We start from the raw sequence: 27,964 nt of genomic DNA, 5'->3' as shown, positions 1-27,964 counted from the left end.
AAAGGGAGGGAGGAGGGATATGAAGGAGTGAGAGGAGGGGAGATGAGTGTGGGGGAGAGGGGTGATAAGGGGGAAAGGGGTAGGGGGATAAAGATGACGAAGGGGAGAGATAAGTGTAACAGGCGACAGATGAGAGGGGAGGGAGGTGGCTGGAGGGGTGAGGGAGGTGGCTGGAGGGGTAAGGGAGGTGGCTGGAGGGGTAAGGGAGGAGGCTGGAGGGGGAGGGGATGAGAGGGAGAGGGCGTGGAATTGTGTAATGGATGGTGAGAGGGAAGTGAGAGGGATGGCGGTGGAGGCGGCAAATGGGATGAAGGAGGAGGTGAACATGGTGGAAAAGAAAATGAAGAGACGAAAAGAGGAAAAAAACAAAAAATGAGAGAGAGAGAGAGAGAGAGAGAGAGAGAGAGAGAGAGAGAGAGAGAGAGAGAGAGAGAGAGAGAGAGAGAAATGAGAAGTGACTGATGAGGAAGAAAAAGAAAAGGGTTGAAGAAACAAGGGGAAAAAGGGGAAACAGAAGCAGAAGGAAGAAAACGAGAGGATATGAGAAAGAGAGGGATGACAGAGAGCAGAGCGGGCAAGATGAGAGGGGTGAGAGGGATGCAGGGATTAGCAGAGAACACAAAGGAAAGAGGAAAAATAAGATGAAGCGGAATAGTGAAAGAATACCAGGGGAGAAGGTAGAAAGAATGAGGAAACAGCTGTCAAAGGAGGGGGAGAGGAGAGGGAAAGAAGAGATGGAGATGAGATGAGATGAGGTGAGATGGGATGGACAGAGCAAGGTACAGAAGTGCAGAGAAAGGTAAGATAAGGTAAGGTAAAGTAAGGCAGGGCAGGGCAGGACATGACACAAAAGAGCAGGACAGGAGAACGCAAGGTGGGGCGGGGCAAGGCAGGGCAGGACAGGGAAGGGCAAGGGGTGAAAGGGTTGGTCAAGAGAGGAGAGGGCAGGGAGGGCAGGGCTGGAGCCAGGTCGCCCACACATCTTACACAATGAAGCAAAGGTCAGACTGGCAACATGTGATTGGGCTGAGTGGGAGGAGTGGATGAGAGGGGAGAGGATGGAGTGGGCAAACGGTGATAATAATAATAATAATAATAATAATAGGGAGTCTTGAAAAAGCATCCCACATGTTAACACCTGTATTGATGAGATAACGAATAACGGGACTCTTGATAAATAAAACATCCCACAAAAAAACTGCAAAATAATGATAAGAATTAAGAGTCTGATAAATAAGGCAACCCACATATAGACACCTGATAGACAACGCATATCGGGGTCTCATAAATATCGTATAACGGGGTCTGATAAAAAAAAAACACACAGATAAAGATGCTCGTCCCAGTTTACACACAAACACTCCATTATAATTAGTGCCCCAAATGTCATGGTTGAGTAAAGGCCTTGTCGTTAATTATACCAGACAGACACAGACTGATGGCAGGGGAAAAGGGAGGGGGGAGGGGAAGTGGGGGGAAAGAGGAGAGGTTTGAGGAAGTGGGGAATGATAAGAGGAGTGAAAGGAAGTGATGGAAGAGGACAGGGGTGAGTGTAAGCAGAGGAAGAGGAGATGATAGGAAAGAGGAGGAATGAGGAAGGACAGAAGAGGGAGGAGGGGAGAAGAGGAGCAAAGAGAGGATTAGAGAAAGAAGAGAAAGGAGAGAATGGGGAGACAAAGGAGAGGAAAGGAGGCGAGGGGAGTGAGAAAGGACAGAAGAGAGACAGAGAAGGCAATAAGGGAGAGGAAAGTAAGGGGCAGAAATAAGAGACTGAAAGACACAGGGAAGGAATGAGAGGAATGAATTTATGTGGTGGGGAAAAAAGAAGTGATGAGAGAGGGAAATTAGGAAAAAATGAATAAAGGGAAATGATGTCAGGGTAGGTAAGACAGGATGGTTTGAAGTGAGAACGGGGGTTGTTACTTAGAAGGGACAGAAATACATGGTTGTCCTTTTGTACAAGTCACCCCTCACGATGCGGCGCCAGGAAGATAGACAGACACAGAGACAGACTGACAGACACAGACAGATAGATAGACAGACCGATAGACAGGTAGACAAAAAAGATAGATGGATAAATGCACATAGGTACATACAAATACACAGACTGAAACAGACAAGCAGACATACAGTAGATAGATGGAAAAGACAGAAAGACAGATAAACAGAAAATGGAGGAAAGATCAAAAGGGAAAAAGAGGAGGAGAGAAGTGGGGAGGGGAAAGGGTGAGAGAAAAGGAGGGGAGGTGCATTTGGCGAAAAGTAGGAAGGAAAACAAAGGAAGGGCAAATGGAGAAAAGATCAAAGCACACAAGAGGGGAAGGGATGAGAGGGGATAAGAGAACGAGAGAGAGAGAGAGAGAGAGAGAGAGAGAGAGAGAGAGAGAGAGAGAGAAGGTGGGGAAATGGAGAGGGGGAAAGAAGAGAAAGGATGAGACGAAAAAAGGATGAGAGGGAGGGGAGGGGGGAACGAAGAGCATGAGAGAGGAGGACAGGGAAGAGTGTGAGGGGAGACGAGAGGGGGAAGTGGAGAGAAGGGTTGGGAGAGGGGAGAGGGGAGCTGGTGGAGGAGGGAGGTGTCTTGTCGTGAGTGAAGCCCGTTGTCTCGGTAATAATGTTGACTTGTATTGATTGACCAGGCATTCTCATCTCTCTCTCTCTCTCTCTCTCTCTCTCTCTCTCTCTCTCTCTCTCTCTCCTTTTAATCCACCTACCTATCCACCCACCTACCTATCCATCGACCCACTAATCCACCTACCTATCCACCCACCTGACTCTCCACACACCAGGTGGGACCCTAATGATGCCACCTGCTGGATAATAGATATAAATGAGGTTTCGTGCATTCATCTTCATCTGCACACACGCAAGTGAGCTCATACGCACACACAATGAAACTCACATACACATACAAATGCACACAAAATTTACATATATATTAAAACAAAAAAAATAACAATGTGTAAAAACTTGCTAGTTATACACACACACACATACACACACACATACACACACACACACACACACACACACACACACACACACACACACATCGACATTCACTGCGGCTCCCACAAATATCAACCACAAGCACTAGTTACTCATGAAAATAATGTCCTTTAAAGCAACGACTCTTTCGACTCTGTAATTTCTTTTTTCGTGGCTTGGCGTCGTGAAGAAGGGCGAGTGTATACCTTAGAATTTTAATTTCTCCCTTGCTTTTCTCACTAACACGATACTCTTTTTACTGGAACTTGGCCCAGATTTTCACCCTAAAAACTCATTTCACGTAGTTCAGTGGCAGGAAAAGACAACACTACGGCTCTACATCCTATCCATAGCACTTCTTCGTGACTAATATCACATTCTCGTACCAATGTATTCTTTCAACTCAAAATTCATGATGGAGAAATGACAACTGAAGAATTTAGCTACATGAAAAGAATGTATATTAGAAACTGGAAAATATGAAGAATTTGAAACGATACTGGCTTACATTCCTCTACATTTTATCCACTTGTTTGTTTTGCGTGATGGGGAAACGAAATAAAAAAAAATATATATACAAAAAAAAAAAAAAACTAGATCATGAAGGAAGAATTTTGGCAGGAAAAAAATTGCGGTATGCGATACATGATGTCACTGGCTATCAAACTGAGAAACAAAAGAGAAATATACATGTGCACGTCCATACACTGTAGACAAAAACTTACACACGCAGACACGAACTTACACACACACACACACACACACACACACACACACACAGGGCCATAAAACACAGCATTATACACACATATACAAATATTTTCCCCCCTCCCTTGACAGTCCTGATAAATGATACTCATGCTTTATCATCTTTATCGTCTCTCCTATCACATCCCCCTCCCCCCAACATCCCAGTAACTCTCCCGGCACATCATCATCATCATCATCATCACCACAACCAACATCTTCCATTCTTCATCATTTTATTAATCATCATCACCACTATCTACCGTACCGTATATTATCATCATTATTATTATTATTATCATCATCATCATCACAGCCACCATCTACCATACTTCATCATTTTATTCATAATCATCACTACTATCAACCGTACTGTATATCTTTATCATCATCATCATCATCATCATCATCATCATACTGCTGCCTCATCCTATTATAAATACACTGGCTACTGGAGGGTAAAAGAGGACACAGTGGCTTTATGATGATGATGGTAATAATAATAACAATACAGTATGTCGCAGAAGTACGTGTGCAATACATTTATATAACTCTCTCTCTCTCTCTCAGAAATACAACAATACATTAAACGCATTATAACCCCCTCCTTCCTCTCTCTCTCTCTCTCTCTCTCTCTCTCTCTCTCTCTCTCTCTAAGGGATAACTGGACACCATAAACGATAAAGCATAAATAATAACGAACATTAAAGATAAAACTCACATTATTTCGTTTTTTCCTGCAACATTCCTGCATGCACACAGAGAACTACGCGTACATGCAAACCGGCCTTTACTCCACGCACATAAGTTAAAACGTACAGGCAAAAACGCACACAGTTATACCATCAGGGGCACGTAAATTGGCAGACCACACACGCACAGGGGCACATGAGCATACTAGTACAGACACACACACACACACACACACACACACACACACACACACACACACAACTGTACTATCTATCTCGTCACAGAACATGAAAAGCAGTTCCGCATACATACATACATACACACACATATTCGCCGCATACATACATATATTCATACATAAAATATAAAATAAATATATGCACACAGAGTGGTACACACGCATTAACATAAAATCAAACCTATAAAATGTATACACAGGACACACACACACACACACACACACGTATGATAACAGCAAATAAAGGAATGGATTTAAATGGAAGAATATTTGCGGAATTTCAATTGTCATACCGGGAGAGAGAGAGAGAGAGAGAGAGAGAGAGAGAGAGAGGAGGAGAGAAAATGAGAAGAAAGAGGGACAGAGAATAATGATGATGATAATAATGAAGACTGCATCACAAAACGCCCCTCTCTCTCTCTCTCTCTCTCTCTCTCTCTCTCTCATTTCTTTACTTGTCCTATTTCCCCGCCCCCTTCCCTCCCTCCCTCTCTCTCTCTCTTATCAGCTTAAAGTTTCAACTCCAAATTTCTTACAATATTTTCGAAACAGCCAATACCAACACGAGAGCCCCCCCCCCCCCAAAAAAAAAGATTAATATAAAAAAAGGCAAAATGAAAAACCAGGCTAATACAAAACGATATAAAGTCAGTTATTACCCACATATACGAAATTATACTACTACAAACCACTTCTTCAAAATCGCAGTAGTAGTAGTACGAGTAGTAGTAAATAACCCAGCTTAAAATCTACAACAAGGGATGGTAGAGAGTTTGAAATATGAGAAAATTGGTAAAAATATGAGTTAATGAAATAGCTTATGGATTTTTTTTTTTTTAATGGGTGAGGACGCACACAGCCAACTTCAAACACAATATGGTCAAGGAGAGACAGCAGAGAAGGGGAGGGGTAAGGGGGCGAAAGGGAGGGGGAAGGAGGAAAAGAGAGGGGAAGGGGGGGGAGGAAAGGAGAGGAATGTGCAAAGGCGTATGGCTTGGAAAGGGAGGGGAGGGGGGAGTGGTTGGGAAAGGGAGGAGAAAGGAGGAAAAGGGAGGGGAAAGGGGGGAAAAGGAGGGGGAAGGGGGCAAAGGCTTGTGGCTAGGAAAGGGAAGGGAAGGGGAAGGAGTGGCTAGGAAAGGGAGAAGAGGGAGAGTAGCTAGGAAAGGGGGGGAGGGAGAAGAAGTGGCTAGGAAAGGGAGGGGAGGTAAAGGAGAGTGGCTGGGAACGGGAGGGGAGCTGGGGGGGTAACTGGAGTACAGAAATCGCTTTTACGGTTGTTGCAGACACGAATAGGCACGAAATCCACTACAGTCCCACTCCAAACACGAATCACCAACACAGGGAGTACCAAGACCCCTTCAAACACGGGTACCATAAGCAAAGACCGATATGTACCGCCAAAATTAATCACGGAGAGAAGACACCAATATTCAAACACCAAAACCCAACTCAGACATGAAAACCACCCTAAAGAGCAAAACCCAATGCGGATAGACATTAAAACCGTCCCGAGCAGCAAAACCCAATGCGGATAGACACGCAAACGACCCCTAAACAACAGAAACCAGCACGAAAACTACGAAAAACCAACAGTAAAAACCTATATGACAAGGATGAACACGACAACAAAGCACAATCAACGTCCTAAAGTGTACAGCACCAACCAACAGGAAATACTAACTAGGATGATGTGGTAGGAATGGTAGGTTTGTGCGGTAGGAAGGTGGTTGGTACTGAGTACTCGCTTCACCCCTTCACTACGAGGGGCCGTTCCAGCGCTGAGAAGTGTGGAAGAAGACACAATAAAATTCAGAAATACATCCATCGTAGTGAAGTGGTTAAAATTATTGTCGCCGTCGCCGTCGTCGTCATCATCATCATCACCAACTTGGAGATACAAACACGAACTTGAATACACTTCCCATCGCCATCACCATCATTATCATAAACCTCCCCCTCCTCCTCCCCCTCATCATCATCACATCATTATCATCATCCTAACCTACAATACCACATCAAAAGGTACAAACACCAATAAAAAAAAAAAATCCCCAATCCTGGCCAAATCCACCAATAACCAGCATATATTTCAGAAGGAAGACCTCATCCCCCCCCCCCTTGAGACCACCACAGGCACAGTACACTCAAGGGGAGGGAGCGGGAGGGGGGAAGGGGAAGAACAACAAGGGAATGCTTTTAGTTTTGTGGAAGTACGTAAGAAGGAGGTATAGTGGAGATGGAGGATGTACTGCTGGGGGGAGGGGGAGGGAGAGATGGGAGAGGGGGAGAATGTGGGGCAGAGATGTAGACGTGGAGGGGAAGAAGTATAGAGAGAGGGAGACGGGAGACAAAAAGGGGAGAGGGAAAAGTAGTGAGAGACTAGGAGGTAAAGGAGAAAGATGGGAATGGGGGAGGGGAGGAGGAGGACAGATGGAGAAAAGGGAGAGAGGGGGAGAAATGGAGAAGAACTGAGAAGAAATACGAGGGGAGGAATGGGAGTATATGGGAGAAAATGAAGTGAGGGGGAAGAGGGAGGAGGAGGAGGGGGGGAGGGAGAAGATAGTGGTTTATGAGATTGAAAGAAATTATAGGGGAGAGGAGAGGGGGGGGTGAGTGAGTGGGGGAGACGGAGGAGGACGGGGCGAGAAGAGGGTGAGTGAAAGGATGATCTGTGTGGAGAGAGAGAGAGAGAGAGAGAGAGAGAGAGAGAGAGAGAGAGAGAGAGAGAAGGATTTTAAAGTAATGGTAAGGCTGAGTGGGACATATGACAGGCTAAAGTGGGATTTACAGCCGTGTGTGTGTGTGAGCCAAGTGAGTGTAGAAGATGTGTGGTGACGGAAGTAGGTGTGGTGCAGAGGCAGGTGTATGGTAGGTGTGGTAGAGAGGTGTGTAGGTACTATGAAAGTTGTGGTAGTAGTTGCTGTGGACGGTGGGATTGTGTATTTGAGGTAAAAAATGTACAGTACTATAAATTATTATTAGAGAGTAAGTGAAATGTGGGTTGCAATCACCGTAGAATTGTGTGTGTGTGTGTGTGTGTGTGTGTGTGTGTGTGTGTGTGTGTGTGTGTGTGTGTGTGAGAGAGAGAGAGAGAGAGAGAGAGAGAGAGAGAGAGAGAGAGAGAGAGAGAGAGAGAGAGACGGCTTATGTGAAGGAAGAAAGAAAAATCCATGTAAGCCAGTAAAAGCGTGATTTGTGACAGAAGCAGTTGGAGAGTGTGAGAAAATGTGAGAGAGGCAGGTGGAATGTGAGGCGGCGTGCGTGTGAGCGAGAGAGAGGCAGGTACCGTGAGAGAATGTGTGAAAGAGGCAGGAATGTGAGGAGGCGTGTGTGAGCGAGTGAGCAAGAGAGAGAGGGAGACAGGGAGACGAGGAAGCGGGTTACTCCATGTGAGATAGCTCTACTTCGGTACATGTGCTATTTTAACATCAACAACCACAACAAACAACAACAGCAACAACAACTGCAGTAGAGCGTTGGCGGCGCTGGTGGTAGTAGTAGTAGTAGTAGTAGTAGTAGCAGTAGTAGTAGTAGCAGTAGTAGTAGTAGTAGTAGTAGTAGTAGTAGTAGTAGAGGGGGAAGTGGATCAGGCTATCCTTTTAGAGACGCGAAAAGCTTACGACTAAAGAGTGTGAGAGAGAGAGCTAGCTTTAATAGTGTCAAATTCAGCTTTACAATTGTCTGATACTCCAGCGATCACTTGGCTCAGACGATACTACAACACCGACAGGCAAGAAAAAAATAAATTGTACAAGAGGGAAAGAATATTAGGGTCTGGATATTGTTGTTGTTTTCTTTGGCTTCTGTTTTCTTTCAAGGGGGGGCTCAGATAACTTTACCTTACATTATGAAAACGACCGCTCCCCCTTTTCCCCCCCTTCCTGTCCCCCTTTTAGTACCCTCCCCTTTCTTGATTAGGCCCCCACACACCACACTTCACTCTTAAGTACCCCTTAATCTCATTCGTCAATTGTTAACTGGTACCATTATTTTTTTTTTATAACTTTCACTTAATTTTTCTAACAGGCAGCCAGATAAAGCAAAGGTCTTATGGGAAAAAAATACTTCATTAATGCAAACCATCAGTGAGATATAAATATTAGGTCTAGCAAACAATGTACTTTTTTAATATCCAGCCATTATCAACAGGTAATTGTGGCGCTTCCAAAATGAGTCAGGAAAACAGACAGCTCATTAGTATCAACCAATAAAATGTAATTACCAAAAGTGGGGCTTTGAGTTTGCCAATTAAGAGCTGAACTGGAGGAATAGAATAGCTACTTGATGATACAAAATTTGATTATAGGAAAGGTAAACTGAGGTAGGGAAATAAACAGCCCATTAATAGCAAGCCCCCCCCCCCAAAAAAAAAAAAAAAAAAAAAAAAAAAGTGGCGACCTACTGACTGGAAATCTCGCAAGCATGTTTTAAAAATTTTGAAACGAAGAAAAACAATGGTCCACGAAAAAGTTACTGAAAACAGCCTCGACAACCGGAATAAACATTTTTTTCCTCTGCAACAACGACAATGGCAGATGAAAAATGTATTCAAACCAGCTTCGGCGACTACTGGAATACTTATTTTATTCTGCAACATATGCAATACCCAAAGCGGTAGGCAAAAAAACTTATTTCAAACATTTTCGTCGACGATCGGAACAAACTTTTCTCGTAGGGAGCTGTGGGTGCTATAAACGAAAAGCGTCTTCTGAAATTTCGACGGCTTAAAAAAATAAAATAAAAAAGAAACTGTCTGCTACTGTTGGTACTGCAGACGAAAAAGGTTTATCCCAGGTGTCGAAAAAACTGACAAGATTAAATTTTTGGTATGCCACTGTGGATGTTGCAGGAAAAAAAAAAAATCATTTATCGCCGAAACTCAAAGACATCAACTTTTTTGTCTACCAATAAAGGCACTGAAAAAAAAAGTATTTATCTCAGTTGCCGCCGAAACTGAGAGGATTTAACATTTTGTCTTCGGGGCTTAAACTTTTTGTCTGCCTTTGTGAGTGCTGGAGGGGAAAAGTTGGTTCCAATTGTTCCCAAAAACGCATTGGAATAAAGTGTTATGTCTGAGCGTGTGGGTGTTCTTCCACCGGCTAGCATAATAAGGCTTCAAAATGGGCTTGCCAATTTTAGGAAGGAGTGAACAGATAGTAAGCTGTTTAGGGAAATGTGCCACTTTTAAGAAGGGGGGAATAAACACTAACCAAAAAATTACCTTAACATGGATGCCTAAAAAAGTGCTTACAAATTGAAGACGCAGAATGATGGAAATATTATCTCATTAGTGGAAGTTGCCTTAAATTTTGACTGAAAAAAGTCTTGCAAAAACTTTAGGCTGGAAATTTTTTTCTGATTAACAGAAGAGTCACCTTAAATTTTGACTCTGAAAACGAGCTTGCAAATATATTTCAGCTTCAAAGATAAAAGTACTGCATTAATGGAGAAAAGGGATCATAATATCTGGCTTGAAATTAAAACGAGTCTACAAATTTTAGGAAATCAATTAAAAGTAATCTGATTAAGGGAATGGTACCTTGAAATTATGGGGTAGTCGAGTGAGTAGGGGTGATGCGTGAGAGCAAGAAGAGGGGAGAGGGTGTGGGGGGCGGGGAGGGGGGTGAGGTCAGTGGGGGGTTGCGGGAGAGCGGACACAAACCAAGAGGTGATACTAGGCCACCTCCTTCCCCTCCTCGCAGGCTAGGACAGGCCAGGTCAGGTCAGGTCACGGGTCAACTCGGGTATGACCTCATTCTCCTTCCTAATTGCTGCCTCAATACCTATACGACCTAATTTTAACATAGCCTGATTTTTTTTTTCTAAGACCTATTTTTGCCCTTTGGTTAACGGAAAATCTATAGTCTTTTTCTAGTATGACCTAATCTCAATATAACTGGACTAAGATGACCTAATATCAGGTTAAAATTATCTACTTATCATGACCCCCATAATTATAAAACAATACAAATTACACCGTATATACTATTGATGTATCACGTAACCTACTCTCTCCACGTCGCCTATTTTCTCACGTAATCTAATCCCACCCTCTAGATCTTATCACGTGACCTAAAAAGACAGACCCCACACTCCCGACGCATCACTCACCACGCGATATTAACCTCTATTCCGTGTACGTTTAAAGGCACAAGTCCTCCAAGGCCATTACTACACGTGGAGGGGAGACAGGACGTGAACAGAGAGACACTGTGTTTAAATGATAAGAAATTCAATAACGTAATACACGCAATATGCAAATTTTTCTTCGCTTAATCAGTAAAAAAAAGAAGAAGAAGAAGAAAGTAAATGCGAGAAAATGCATACATACGAAAGGACAAAAAATTGAAAAAAAAAAAAATAAATACAACCGGAAACGAAAAAGTTAAAAAAAAAAAAAAAAACAGCATATACAAGTGGACAAAAAATGAAAAAAAAAAAAATACAAACAAATACAACTGGACAAAAAAGAAAATGAAAAGGAAAAAAACAAATACAACTGGACAAATTATGAAAAAAGTAAAAAAAATAAAAACTGAAAAAAGTGAATAAAAAATCCAAACATATATACAGCTGGACAAAAAATGTAAAAATAAAAAAAATTGTCAGCAAAATCAAGAATAATGAAGAAACCAAAATAAATAATTATAAACACAAGGATTTACTGCCTATAAAAACGCACCGATACATAAAAACCAACGCAATTTCCCGCGAGATCGTAAAGTTGAGGTGCTTAGAGCAGAGGGAAAATTAAAGTGTTGCTAGCACAGAAAATACCCAGCCACCCCTACCACAGTGTAATACCAACCACATCCCTACTTACCACACACCCCCATCATGCTTACCTACCTACCTACCACACAAACCTATCATTCCCACCTACCTACCTACCTACCACACAAAACTATCATTCCTACCTACCTATCTACCTACCACAGAAACCTATCATTCCTACCTACCTACCACATAAATCTACCACTCCTACCATACCATCATTCATATTACAGTTCTCTACCATAGCTTTACCTACCAAATACCACAGCGTAATACTAACCACATCCCTACCTACCACACAAACCTACCATTCCTATCATAACTAGTCCAACCAAATCCTCTACCATATATTTACCTACCATATATATCTGTACCTACAATTACTACCATACCACAATTCCTACCACTTCTACCATAATCGTACCTCCTACGCAAAATTACCATTACCAATCATACTACCATCACTACCACACAATTACCTACCAAACATACCAACGGTTCCTACCACACTCCATTTTCTATACAACAGAATTCTGCCATAGTCTTTGCTTATCTCCTTACCTAATCTACCTAGCTAGATTAACAGTACTAGGTAAGTGATGATGATGATGATGATGATGATGATGATGATGATGATGATGATGATGAGGAGGAGGATTATAATGATGATGATGAAGAAAATGACGATAACAACGACGATGACGATGATGATGATGATAATGATTTGGTATTGGGGTAAACCCGACCTTGTACTAAAGGACTGTGAACTGGCTGACCGGGAGACTGGGGTGTACCGGGATGGGGTTTGGCGTGGACTGAGGTGTACCGGGATGGGGTTAGGTGTGGACTGGAGTGTACCGGGATGGGGTTTGGTATGGACTGGGGCGTACTGGGGTGTACCGGGATGGGGTTAGGTGTGGACTGGGGTGTACCGGGATTGAGTTAGGTGTGGACTGGGGTGTACCGGGATGGGGTTTGGTATGGACTGGGGCGTACTGAGGTGTGGACTGGGGTGTACCGGGATGGGGTTAGGTGTGGACTGGGGTGTACCGGGATGGGGTTAGAGTGTTGTGGTGTTTGCTGTCCCGTTATGATCCTCCTCAAGGGAAATTACCGCTCTTGTTATGCTACACTGGTCTCATGGTGGCCGCTATGGTAGTCAGGGAAGGGTAGGGGAGAGAACGGGGAGAGTGAATGGTGGGGAGATAATGGGGGGAGAGAATAGGGGGAGAATGGGGTTGTAAAGTTGGTGGTGACTGAATTTTACCTATGAGAGATGTTAAGTATGGCACCTGAAATTATGGAATGGTGATAGTATGAGTGGTAATGGGCATTTATGGGAGAAAGATGGTTTGGTTCAATAAACGGTACAGCGGACATGGTAGGGTACAGAATGCTGCTTCTAACACACATGGTATGGTGGTGATAGAACTTAAAATATGGTTGCCATGGTGTACAGGGTATGGTGTAAAGGTGGTGGTTTGAATGTTGATATTAACTTTCTGTCTACCTGTCCACACGCACACACACACACACACACACACACACACACACACACTAATTACTACCAATACTGTCAACCATAAACCTCATATCACTACTTATACCACAGTCTCCTACCACAACCTCCACATCAACATTACTACCACACCTACCCCAACCCCCTCCTTCCTCCCTCTTCTCCTCCGTATGACGTAAGGATACCAGGCACCAACACACAACTGCAGCTACCACAAACCATCAGCATGATCACTGCTACCAAACATGCTTCCCAAACTCCCACACCTACCACAAACACACACCACACTACCACATTTCCTACCACAATGAACATCTACCCAAACTCTTCCACACCACCTCCTGTCATTCCTACCACAAACCTTACTGTAATTCCTACCACACCAACCTTTCCTCTTATCAATTCCTACCATAGCTTCCTACCAAACGTTACCACAAACCATCCAGATCAGCATGTCTACCACCTCCCCCACCCCTTCCTACAACAGTCTCCTACCACACCTCCCCCGTCCCTTCCTACCACACCTCCCCCGTCCCTTCCTACCACAATCCCCTACCACACCTCCCCCGTCCCTTCCTACCACAATCCCCTACCACACCTCCCCCGTCCCTTCCTACCACAATCCCCTACCACACCTCCCCCGTCACTTCCTACCACAGTCTCCTACCACACCTCCCCCGTTCCCTTCCTACCAAAGTCTCCTACCACACCGCTCTCGTCCCTTCCTACCACAGTCTCCTACCACACCTCCCCCGTCCCTTCCTACCACAATCTCCTACTGCATCCCCCTCTACAACAGTTTACCACACCTTCCCCCCTCCCCCTATACGACACTGAGGAGGGAGGGGAGGGGAGGGGAGGGGAGGGGGGGCAGATGACCCGATATACCGTCCCCCTCTCGTCCCTGAGCTAAAGAAAAACGATACCGCCAGCGAGAGAGAGAGAAAGAGAGAGAGAGAGAGAGAGAGAGAGAGAGAGGGGGGGGGATCTTCAAAGGCAGGTGATGGAGGGGGGAGGGGAGATAGGGGCCCTCACCTCTGCCTACCACAGTATATATTGAACTTGGATTTTTCGTTTTTTTTTTTTTTTTTTTTTTTTTTTTTTTTAAATTACCCTGAGTCCTTCACTACGATAGCATCTTTTTGTGGTCTCTCTCTCTCTCTCTCTCTTTTACCTCTGGAAATTTTATTCATTCTAGGAGACATTTTTCGAATTTGGGGGGTGGGGGGTGTTTAGATATCACGTTCATCAATCCCTTCATTAACCCCATCATCAATCCCTTCATTAATCCCATCATCAATCCCTTCATTAATCCCATCATCAATCCCTTCATTAATCCCATTATCAATCACTTCATTAATCCCATCATCAATCCCTTCATTAATCCCATCATCAATCCCTTCACTAATCCCATCATCAATCCCTTCATCATTTCACTCCCTATTAAACATCAACTCCCACTATTTTTCTCTTAAAACAGAAAAGAAAAACGGGAGGAAAAATAGAGTAAAAAGAAAAATCCATACACCAGATTACAAGTGTCCTATATGCATAAATAAAGCCATCTCGAGGTAGAAAGGGAGAGAGAGAGAGAGAGAGGGGGGGGGCTGAAGGAGCAAGATACACCCCTTTATCTTCAGCGTCTCCAAAGAGGCCACTAGAAGGACCAAAAGCTATTAAAGACAAATAAAAGAAAAAAAAACGTAAAAAATAAAACAATAAGCTTGCCAGGGTACGTATGTGGTGACCTTACTATTCAATACTCGTGATACAAGCAGCCTCGTAGCTACTATGACACAGGGCATGATAATTGATGGGGACTTACTGCTTCCTTTACCTCAAATCCCTAAGTCTTTAATAATAACTCACACCTTATATACCGTAGTACATATATGCACAGTTTTATGGTGGTGGTGGTGGTGGTGGTGGTGATTATGATGATGATGATGACGATGATAATGATACGTGATTCATCTTTCAGTTTTTGGCTCCTGCCTCTCAGTTAGTGACAGTGGGGAATATGTTCCAAGATGATGATGATGATGATGATGATGATGGTACTGAACATCACGGTATGCAATTCCTGAAAGTGGTCCTTCAATTGCTTGTCATCAGGAATACCTACCAATAAAACTAATTCTACCCACCCACTGACCTCTAACCTGGGATCAAATCACAATCAACATCAAAGGGAAGGTAATTTAATCGCATAACTAACCCTGACCTCATTGCTGCAGGAAAATAAATGCTTTAATGTTAATTCCGAATCTTAATGACTACAAGAATTTTAATCCAGGTGAGCATACATACATACATACATACATATACATACATACATACACACATACATATGCATACATTTATAAATACATACATATTCATTCACACATACATACATACATTCATCATACATACATAACTACAACATACATTCATCATACATACATAACTACAACATACATTCATCATACATACATACTACATTCAAACATACATACATACACTGTACATACGCAGGCTATATACATACATATAAATACGTAGGCTACATACATATATACATACAAAGAGTAATCTTCAGAGCTAAATGCAGCAAACCATTACTTCTAACTCGGACCATAATATTATATAGACTTTTAACACCTAACCCCTTCAAACTTAAGACTCGACACACCCCGACTACACTTGACCTCTTCCTTGACCTCTCTTGACCCGGAAGGACCCAGCCAGGCCGCACCCACCTCCGAGGGGGGAAGGAGGGGGGGAGGGGAGGGGGGCGTTGGTCTTAACATTATATTGGCCGAAATCAGGGAGAAGGTTGGCGAAGCGTAACCAGAAGTCTGTGGTCAACACGTTCTTCTTGAGGGCGTAAAGGGGGCGTAAGTGGGCGTAAGTAGGCGTAAGTGGGCGTAAGTAGGCATAAAAGGGGACGTAAGTGGGCGTAAAGGGGGCGTCAGTAGGGGTAAAGGGGACGTAAGTAGGCGTAAAAGGGGCGTAAGTAGGCGTAAAGGGGACGCAAGTGGGCGTAAAAGGGGCGTTAGTGGGCGTAAGTGTGGGTAAATGGGCGTAAGTGGGCGGTAAATGGGCGTAAGTGGGCAGTAAATGGGCGTAAGGATTAGGGGTGGGATGGGGGGTTACCAGCGCCATTGAGGCGTTGTCTGCAATTAAGGATATTCAGATTATTTCATTTATATTACTTTTTTATTTTTTTAGTCAGAGACACGTCAAAATAACGAACTGTTACGTCAATGGATGGATGAGTCAGTGAATGGCTGAGTCAGTGAATGGTTGGGTCAGTGAATGGTTGAGTCAGTGAATGGTTGAGTCAGTGAATGGCTGAGTCAGTGAATGGTTGAGTCAGTGAATGGTGGTCAGTGAATGGTTGAGTCAGTGAATGGCTGAGTCAGTGAATGGTTGAGTCAGTGAATGGTTGGGTCAGTGAATGGTTGAGTCAGTGAATGGTTGAGTCAGTGAATGGCTGAGTCAATAAAATAGTCAAGCTGATGAAAACCTGACTTGATGAATGGTTTGGTAATAGAGAGTAAAGGAGAAAACGGGGATATCCTGAAAAAAGTGCTGAAAGCCTGAAATAGCACTGAAAAATGAATGAAGCAGTGAATGAATGAAGCAGTGAATGAATGAGAATCACCAAACAGACGCTGGGATACAAAATAATGTTAAAACTGAAAAGAGGTGATTATTTCTTTTCGTTTTTTTTTTTCCTTTTTGCTGTCACCAATGAGATACCTAACATTTGAAAGAGGTAGAGAAGGAAGCATCAAGTGAGACAGGAAGAAGTGACAGAATGAGAGATGAGCTATATGAATGGAGATTGTGATGAAAGAAAGACAGAATGAAAGAATGGTTTATATATGATGGAAAAAAATACAGAATGAAATAGACTGAAAACAAGAAAGTGGTAGAATTAAACAGGGAGAGACTGAGAAAGAGATGAAATTCAAGAAGCATGTATATAATAAAAATAATAACGATTCAAGGATTTTCAGGTATCCACACACACACACACACACACACACACACACACACACACACACACACACACACACACACACACACACACACACCACGCAACTCAAGCTCTATTAACATCAAAAGTCGTGTTAGTTGTACACACTGCCAAGCTGCAACCCACACCACATCCCACAACACCACATCACACCACACCACACCATACCCATCACAACAAACCACTCCACACCACATCACATCATACCACACCACACAGTCTCTCAGTCCGAATTCACACGACCCAGATAAAAACACAACATGAGCTGCCAGAATCGATCGTCTACTTTATAACAACAACAACACACAACAACAACAGCAACAACAACAACAATAACGAGGAACAAAGACACCAAACCACCAAAATATAAAAATATCTGAAGACGAAAGGAAGGAGGAGGAGGAGATGAAAGAGAGAAAGGGATAAAAAAGAAGAGATAAAAAGATGAGATTGAGAGAGAGAATGATGATGAACAAACTTTATGTGGGAGGAAGAGAGAGCATGGACATTCCCAGGAGAGAGAGAGAGAGAGAGAGAGAGAGAGAGAGAGAGAGAGAGAGAGAGAGAGAGAGAGAGAGAGAGAGAGAGCAAATGAAAGACCAGATGAAGGTAGGAGCGAGACATAAAGAAAGAGGGTGTGAGAAATTGATGAGAGGACGAGGGGGAAAAACTAGAGGGGGAGGAAGAGTGACAGATGGATGGAAGAAGGGGAAGACCGGGCGTGGGAAGGACACACAGACACAGACAGACACAGACACAGACACACACACACACACACACACACACACACACACACACACACACACACGGGGAAGATGAGGGAAAGAACGTAAGATAACGAAGAGTGGGCAAGGAAAAAAAAAAAGAGGAAGAAGATGAAAGATGAAGAAGAGTACGATGAGAAAGATGAAGATGATGAGGAAGAGAAAGAAGAGGTAGCAAAGAAAGAGGAGGAGGAAAAAATGGTCGAGGAACAGAAAGAGGAACAGATGAAGGAAACAGAAGGAAAGAAAAGAATGAAACAGAAGATGAAAAAGGGGAAGAAAGAAAAAAGGAGGAGGATGGAAGAAGAAAAACAGAAGAGAAATGGGATAAACGGAAGAGGAGAGACAGGAGAAGAGAAACAGCAGCAAGAGCAACAGCAACGGCAAGATCAACAGGAACAGAAAGATCAACAGCGACAGAAACCACCCTCCCCTCGACCCTGTGGGAACTTGGACAATGAATCTCTCTCACCACTTTTTTTTCTTCCCTGAGGCAGTTGTGGCACTTTCCTGGCACTTTCCCTGGCACTTCCTGGCACCGCTGAGAGAACCACGTGACGAGAGTGGTAACAGGGAGGTGAGGGCTTATTACTGGGTGTTATGACAGGGTGTTATGTTGGAGATAAAGTGTTATAAAAGGTGATGTGGCACTTAAAATGGCACTTTCTCTGGCACTTCCTGGCACCCCCAACCAACTACAGTACCAGGTGATTAGGGTGATAACAGGGGAGATGGAGGCTCGTTACTGGGGTGTTACTAGGATGTTACGTTGAAGAAGAGGTGTAACTGTGCAAAAAATAAGTGTTGGAAGATATAAACTGCCACTTTATTCTCTTTAACAACACTTAACTCTCTGCCTGACACACCTGGGACCCATGAAACCAGGTAACGAAGACAGGTGAAGTGATGGACTGTTACCTGAGTGTTACAAGGAAGTGTTAAGAGGAAGGAAGGATGTAACGAGAATGACTGTGGTCTCATATGGCACTTGTACTTTAATGGCAACTTAACGCAGCTCAAAGTGCCAGATGACGAGGATGTTATTGAGATAAATTAACACTACATATAAATAAATAAATAAATAAATAAAAAACTTACCGATATATGGCAGAAAATGGGAAAAAAGACTCATGCCCACCATAAATGAAAGAAAATGGGATAAAGCTGGGTATACAAAAAAAAGAAAATTTGAATGAAAAGTAAATACAGTACGGTATATAGGATGTTTGAAAATTATGAATAGAGTGAAATTAAATACCCGTAGAGAGAGAGAGAGAGAGAGAGAGAGAGAGAGAGGTGGGGGGGGGCTAACTGATACAAAAATATAAAAGAAAAAAATGTATGAACTAGGGTCGAATGAAAGGACTAGCTGCAAATATCCTTCCCCTTATCAAATAAAAGCCTGTGATGGATTAAAAATAGACAGGATCTAACCAGAGATACCGACACAAGGTGAGTGGGATGTGAGGAGAAAAAAAAAAAAATGGAGAAGGTGAAAGAAAAAATATAGTTACGTGTGAAGAAACTGTGAAATGAGTTATAGTGAAAAAATAAGTGGTTGAAAAAATGAAAACTGTGTAAAAAGCGGATAAACTGTATAACCTGCATAAATTTGGTATAGATGGGGCGCCAAAAAAATCTATAAAAAAGGGAAAAAGTGGAACAATTTTCAGGGATGTGGATTAAGTGTAATGCAATGGGATAAAGAGGTTATGGTATATCAATTTAATCGTGTAAAAAGAGGAGAAAATGAAGGAAAAATAAAGCCAAAACTGAAGTGTAAAATTAGTGACGGGGATTGAACAAGCCCTCCCCCCCAAAAAAAAAATAATAATAATAAAAAGATATATATAGAAATAATGAGGAAAATGTTAGGGAATTAGAACAGTACATTTAATAAAGTAAGCCAACCCCACACGCCAGGGTTATATAAGTAAAAATTAGTGTAAATGACTGTACATAACGTGATTAAATGAAGGAAGAGGAATGTAAGTGTATAAGTGTAATGTAAGTGTAAGTGTATAAGTGTACGAAACTAAATACAGGAGGATGATTATATAAGTGTAAATGTAAGTGTAAAAGACTGTAAATATAGTGACTGAATAAAGGAAAATGGGAATATGGTAGCCACAAAGTCCAGTTCAATACACCTATCCCACACCTTTAATTACACCTGCTGGACACACGACTCAGGTAAATTGGGTTGCTAATGAGCGCCAGGTGGAGAGGGAGACACACCGGAAGTAGCAGGGAGACAGGTATGTAGATAGGATTGATAGATATAGAAAGATTGATAGATATACACAGATAGATTGATAGATAGAGAGCCTGGGTGACACAGATAGACAGGATGGTAGACAGAGTGAGACAGATAGACAGGTACGTAGGTAGACTATGAATGGAGAGAGAGAGAGAGAGAGAGAGAGAGAGAGAGAGAGAGAGAGAGAGAGAGAGAGAGAGAGAGAGAGAGAGAGAGAGAGTCCCCCTTGTCATCAAACAGTGAGAAAGACCGTATGTGAACGAGACCCCACCACAAGCAAAGAAAGTCAGCAATCACAATACCGGGTAGAGGAAGAAGAGATGTACTGGGAGGCATGGAGAGTTACTGGGAAACCGGGATTAGGAACTGGAAGATTGAGGAATGGGAGCAGAGTAGGTGAACTGAAGAGAATGATTTACGTGAACTGGGAAACTGAAGTATTTTGAAGAGTGGGTGGACTGTGATGACTGGAAAGAACTAGAACTGGGTGGAGAGATTGAAATGGGGGGATTAGGTGAACTGGGGAGTGGGAAAATTGGGGAGACTGGTGATTGGGGAGATAAGGTGGACTGGGAACTATGTGACTGAGATGGGTTGGGGAGTGGCAAAGGGGTGTATTGGGGAAAACGTATGACTTATGCCGATACCGGGAACTGGGAAGCCTGGAAACCGGGGAGAGGAGCGAATTAGGTGGACTGGGGTGACAGGGTGGATTGGGAGGAGATGAAAGAGGTGGAGTGGGAGGGGGGGATGGAGTGGGAGGAGGGGGCGGGGAGCTGGACAGGGCTGCGAATATTGGAAAAGTTTTGGAGGGAAGGGAAATGAAAACACCTGAGACAGAAACCAGAGAAACCCTGAAACAAACTCCAGATTAGACAGAAACCAGAGACGAAATAGACAGAAAAGAGAAAGAGAAACATTACACAGAAAACAGTAAAAGAACCAGGAACTTGAGATAGAAACCGAATGGGATGATAGAAACCAAATTAGATAGAAGAGATGAGTTAGAAACCTTAAAGAGACGTCAGACTATACTTAACGTCGACAGTAATCCGACAGAAACCAGAGAGAGAGAGAGAGAGAGAGAGAGAGAGAATCAGCTAGTCCACAAAAAAAAAAAAAAAAAAAAAAAACGGAGGTAACACCTAAGAAACTACACAAGAAAATTATTACCTTAGTCAAAACATCTCAAAATCCAACAAGAAAATATGGAACACCTTAAAGAAATATTTTAAGAAACACACCAGGCACAAGGAAAAACATGAGGAAAAACACTAATCACACAAAACACCTAAAGGGGGGCATTAAAACACAAATAAACAAACAAGCAAATACAATACCCTCAAGGAGAAATACTTATAAAATTGAAAGCATACAAGGTTCCTTAAGAGTAACATTTATTAAAACAGAGAGCAAAACACCAATATCTTGAGACATTTTAACCTCTCTCTCTCTCTCTCTCTCTCACACACACACACACACACACACACACACACACACACACATTTAGGGCATAACTTTATCATCAGGCTGTAGACTAGACTATATAAGAATCCTTTATTGATGTCAAAGAGGGTGAAACGATGAAGATGCAGAAGTTATGAATATTCTTAAAGCTACCTATTAGAGAGAGAGAGAGAGAGAGAGAGAGAGAGAGAGAAATAGCAGATAGATAATTATAGATATTTCTGTGATGACATTAAGGTGATATAGTTAATTTTTAAAACAAGGCGATTTTAATGATATATATGACAGAGATAATGATAGTAATTAGGAGGGGGGAAGGTCGTCGTGGTGAAGAGGTAAAGGGATTGTGACATCCAGGAGGGAAGTGAAGTCAGGGCGTCAGGAAGTCACGTACCCCTTGCCCATGATGACGTCTTTTTATATGTAATTTATTTTGTTTTGTTTTTTTATTTTTTGGGTCTTGCTACTTCGCTATTTTTTTTTTTTTTGTACAAAGGAAATTACTTTTTTTTAATTTTCTTTCTTCAACGGAAAATTTTTAAAACTGGTGAGGTGTAATAAAGCCTTCACTTGCGCCTCCTCTCTCTCTCTCTCTCTCTCTCTCTCTCTCTCTCTCTAAAATCGTCTGGGGAGCTTGAATTAAATTAAAAAAAAAAAAAGACGAGATGATGGTAAGAGGTGAGGCTTTGTGACGTCAGCGAAGGAAATGAAGTCAATGTTAAGACGTCTTTGAAGATGTCTTGAGAGGAGGATCTGACTTTTATTATTATTATTATTATTATTAGTTATCATTATTATTAGTTATTATTATTATTATTATTATTATTATTATTATTATTATTATTATTACTAAAGGACGTATTATTGTACTTGTTATACGACCGTATTTATTTTACAGAACGTCTTACCTGTTATTATTATTATTATTATTATTATTTCAAAACCATTATACTCAGCTCTGAGGAGACGTTTCAAACTGAAGAGGCCGCAGTGAACCCCCACAAACCCCTTCACTACCAGCACAATCGGTAATTTAAAGGTAAATAAAATAAAAAAACAAATAAATAAAGCCTGAATAAAACATAACTGACGTCCTCAAGTTCATAAGGTTTACTAATATGTCCAAGATTTTATCATAAGAAAAAAGCCAAAATTTTATCATGAAAAACGGGCAAAATTTTATCATAAGGCAAAAGGCCAAAATTTTATAATGAAAAAAGTCCAAAATTTTATCATAAAAGAAAGGCAAAATATTTATCACAAGAAAATAATTATAAAAAAGGCAAAAAATATAAGAAAAATGGGCCAAATTTTATATTAAAAAAAGAAAAAAAAGTTCGTGGCAAGAGAACACCATACTTTAGTCTCGAATTTTGGTCTATTCTCGTGGCCACAGAAACCGTAGCACACTTTCCCTCAGCGATTTATTTTGCCTGTCCCCTCTGATTAAGTCGTATTTCGGTTGCAATATAATCCGAAGCATCTTTTCCTCAGCGATTTATTTTGCTTATCACACCACTTTGGGAAGGAACCGGGTAGTGAAGAGGCTGATGGGGTAGGCTTTGTCGATCTTAATAAATAAATAAATAAAATCTCTCCCACGCTAAATACAATCGTTTGGAGACAAAAATAAAATAAATTATATATTAAAATGACGTCATTGTTTACAAGAGGTCATGGTTGTTTACTGTCCATGATCAGAAAAAAAAAAAAAGAGGCAAAAAAATAAAGAAAAAGAATGTGATCGAGGTCGAGTCAATGATGGGTGAGGAGGTAGGTTTTGAGAGGGGAGGGGAAAGTGGAGGGGGAAGGGGAGGGGAGGGGGAAAGGTGAGAAGGATGAGGATAGGGGAAGGGGAGAGGGAGGAGGTGGGGGAATCATCGAGAGAGAAGACTGGGACAGGAATCAGAGGCTGAAAAAGTTGATGGAGGGGAAGTGGGGGGGGGGGATTTTTTATTTTCTTTCAAGTAGTAGCAGTAGTCACATGAAGGGGGAAACTGTTCTAAGAAAACACTGAAACTTGCTGAATGAAACACCAAATATATTCTGGGGGTACACTGACACTTGACACTGATGGGGGGAAAAACTTGAAGATTTTGGTGTTTTTTCTTGAGAGGGGGGGGGATAAAAAAGGGAGGGGCGGGGAGGGACACTTAACCATCTTCATGTCACACTTAAAAAAATTATTAATACACCAAGAGACTCGATAGTAATAGTAGTAATAATAGTAAAATAGTTCATCACATGGACACCACACGGTTTTAATGGCAGGACACAAATTTGCACTTTTTTTTTTGTTACACAGATTTGTTTTAGACACAGACACAGACGGCGCGTTGCCAGAGTCTCAGGTACGCTTCGTCAAACTTTATAGCACCGAGCACTTGTTTCACCCACCTGGCCAGGATGACCCTTTATTGGGAACGTGGACAGTCGGTATACAAAAAGAATAAAGACAGTGACAATATAGGAGAAATATATATAAAAGGAGAGAAGAAATATATATGAGAGAAGATATATATAAATATATAAATAAATATATGTGTCTGTATAAAAGACAAAGGAAAATATATATATATATATATATATATATATATATATATATATATGTATATATATATATATATATATATATATATATATATATATATATATATATATATGTATATATATATATATATATATATATATATATATATATATATATATATATATGGAGGAATATATATATAAAAGAGAAGAAATATAAATAAATGAGAGGAGAAATATATACAAAAAGACGAAATATATATAAAAGAGAGAGAAAAGGACCAAGTAGTCATATATCCTGCAAAAACTATAATATATGGAGGAAATATAAAAGAGAGAGACCAAAAGGTAAGTAAACATCCTGAAAAAAAAAACTATAAAATATATACAGTATATATGAAGACAAGGACGTATTTGAAATATATATATAGAGATATGTGAGATTAGATATATATACAAGTATGGAGAGACACACAGGCATATATGTACAGCGGACTACAAGAATGGAGGATAAGGAGGAGGTGGAACGGGGTTAAGGGAGTGAGGAGGAGGAAGACAGGACAAACACAGGGAACAACAGGTGATAAACAGGAGACTAAAGGAAAACACAATGGACAGGAGAAGGGGAGACACGAGGAAAAGGAAAAAAAAAGTGATAAACGAAAGGCATACACAAAAATAAAATACATGAAGGAGATCAAACAAAAGATAAAAGAGGAAATAAATGAAGTTGATAAACAGAGAATATAAGAAAGATAATAAACAATGGAGATAGATACCGCTGATAAACATAGCAGAAAAGTAAAAGATAATAAATAGAAGATTTAGATAAAAGAAGACAAACAGAGGAAACAGATCAAACTATAAACGGCGGAATAGAAAGAGGAAAAAAAAGACAAAACAAAAGACAATAATGGAGATAAATAAGTAAAACAGGAAAAGGAGAGATAACAAAACGATAACCGAAAAAGTGATAACAAGAGAATAAGCACGATAAACGAAGGAGATAAATAAAAAGATAAAAAAAAAACATGATAAACGAGGTAAAGATTAAAAAAACACGAAAAACAAAGAAGACACATAACAGATAAAACACAGTAAATAATGGAAATAGATTGTTAACGTAAAACACAAAAGAAGATAGTTTAAAAGATATCAAAACACGATAACGAAGTGGATAAATAGATAAAAAATAGATAAAAAGGCGAGACAACATTTGGGAGAAGGAGAAGGGAAGGAGGAGGATGGGAGAACTCTTTGAACACTATGTTATCTGTACAAGTCAGTAAAAAATGGATGCATATATGACTATCACCCATATATATGCGTGTATATATATAAACACATCCTTTTATATGTATGACACACATATATACGCAAAGATATATATATAATAGTATCAATAGTTTAAGATATATATATTTTAAAGAGAGATTATATATACAATAGTGTTTAGCTACAATATTAACCAACCTGTCTGAGATATTAAAATGGGATGGCGAAAAGATGAGATTGTGAATGATGGTGTGTGTGTGTGTGTGTGTGTGTGTGTGTGTGTGTGTGTGTGTGTGTGTGTGTACTTTAGCCTGTGTTGTGCGTAAGTATTTTCTGTTTATACAAATTTACAAACAAATAAAGATTAATAAAAAATAAAAAAAATAATACATGGTTCCTTTAACGAATATCACATCCATTTACCACACTCGCTGGGATTAACTCACTTAAATATTATCCTCACATTAATCCGACCCCTAATCCAGCCTAATCCCTGGTTTAATCACCGCGAAACAAGAGCGCAAAAAAAAATATATAATCCTAAACGATAAAATGCCATAAAAAAAGAAAAAGAAAAAAAAACGAAAAAAAGCCTATAACCCCATGATAAAATTTCAAACGCTGGGAAAAAAATCTATCAGTAAAAAAATCTAAAATCTCACCTTTGTTTACAGGTATATATTAAGGTAAGTGACCGGGAAAAAATGACTTTTAAAAAATCACCAAATTGTAAAATGTCTAAGTCAGAATATACAGAATCACGATATAGGTCATAGTGTTTTTAGTTCGACCGTAAAAATAAGTTCGTATAAAAAAAAAAAAAATCACGTCTATAATAAGCAAAGCCTAAATCATGAAAAACAGAAAACGAAAGGAAAACCAAAAATCAAAAGAAAGTTCGTCAGTAAGTAGTCACAGTGCTCAAAATTTTCCTTTTTTTTCGATAACCCAACTGTCTATACAAAAAAATAAAAATAGATAAATAAAGAAACAAACCTTCAAAATATCCCCTCAAAACTAGCTATACCGAAATCCAAAAAATGAAAAATCAGTAAATCCTTAATCTAAAAAAAAAGGAAAATCCGCTAATGCATAATGTGAAAAAATCAAAATTCCTATGTCCTTATTACGCCACAAGAAAAAAGTAAAAAAAAAAAAAAAATGGAGAACGCGTGAATGCTCATAAATGCAAATCCCATTACCATTAATTTTAAAAACCTGGTAACAGAGAAAAAAAAAAACGCAAAAATCTGAGAATGCTTAACGTGAAATTTCTTCCGCCTTTGCTTCATGCTTAGAGAAATGAGAAAAACATAAAACCGCAGATTATTATTATTATTATTATTATTATTATTTTATTCAAATGTGCTTAAAGCGATAGACATAGACTGATAGATAGATATGTAGAGAGAGAGAGAGAGAGAGAGAGAGAGAGAGAGAGAGCAATCCTCGAATCCTTACAACAAAAAATCAACTTCACATTAACTTGACCGAAAAGTAAAAAAGAAAAAAATATATATATGGAATCCAAGGATGCATATAACAATGATAAAATGCATCCCCTGTGAACACTACCTGGCTGAACGAAACTAAAAGAGAAACAGGTAATCGGAGAATGCTTTTAACAGCGAAAGAAATCTATTACTTTTTAACATCTACGAAAAATTACGATGATCGGGAATGTTTGGAGCGGCGACGGGAATGCATGGCGGTCCTTTCGTATTCTGATGCTAGTTAAAAAAAAAAAAAAAAAAAGAAGAAGAAAAAGAAAGAAAATGAAAATGAATGAAAGAAAAAGAATGGAAAAAAGAAAAAAACAAAAAGGCAAAAAATCAATGAAAGCTTGTAGCTATAAAAGCAATAAATAAATTAATTAAATAAATAAATAAATAAATAAAAAACTCCATCGTGAGCTTCAAAATTATTATAAGCGAAAAAAATAATCTGAGAATGCTTCAAAAGTCGTAACAAAAACGAAAAAATGAAAATCCCAGAACGTTGAAATGGAAAATAATAATAATAATAACAATGCATGACTGTCCACTCCTAACTCTGCCCAAATTACAAAGAAAAATTACATATAAAAATAAAATGCAGAATCCGAGAGTGCTTTTGAGCAAAAAAATAAATAAATAAATAAATAAATAAAAATGTAAATCGCTTTCTCCTTCAAAAGCAAAAAAACAAAAGATTTCGACAATGATAACCATGAACGGAAAAATTACTTCATCCTTGGCTGTGAGAGAGAGAGAGAGAGAGAGAGAGAGAGAGAGAGAGAGAGAGAGAGACTGACTTCGAGAATGCTCAAAAAAACGCCAAACTCTCGACATCAAACGTGGCGAATCAGAGTGAAATAAAAACAAACATACTCGCCCCAAAATGCTTCGCTCATAACTTCATTCCGCTTATGAATAAAAATGATCAAAAAAATTGCTCCGGATTTCTTCACTCGCAACATTAATCACTGGAAAAGTAATAGTACAAAATACGTAAATAAATAAATAAATGAATAAATAAATAAAGATACAAATTCTAGGGACCTAACTCCAAACTCTGTACTAATAAAGAGTAAAAAAATTATATTAAATTCGGTGGTCCAATTCCAGACGTTTTTGTTGCTGCTGCTGCTGCTGTGTGTGTGTGTGTGTGTGTGTGTGTGTGTGTGTGTGTGTGTGTGTGTGAG

General features: G+C 40.4%; 1 protein-coding gene across 1 annotated transcript in view; it reads right to left on the bottom strand.

Annotated features, from left to right (window-relative positions):
* unc-13 (protein unc13 homolog) overlaps positions 1-27,964 on the bottom strand; it is a 205,044-nt gene that overhangs the window by 115,567 nt on the left and 61,513 nt on the right. Inside the window, exon 3 of the mRNA XM_080283857.1 lies at positions 23,875-23,889. Within this exon, the coding sequence (XP_080139983.1) occupies positions 23,875-23,889 (15 nt within the window). The remainder of the gene's footprint in view (positions 1-23,874; positions 23,890-27,964) is intronic.

This window comes from Coenobita brevimanus, chromosome 98, assembly GCF_032717465.1.
Source record: "Coenobita brevimanus isolate Jiangsu-jjx chromosome 98, ASM3271746v2, whole genome shotgun sequence".
NCBI lineage: Eukaryota > Metazoa > Arthropoda > Malacostraca > Decapoda > Coenobitidae > Coenobita > Coenobita brevimanus.
Note: the sequence above shows the minus strand (reverse complement) of the source record. Positions and strands in the feature narration are given on the sequence as shown.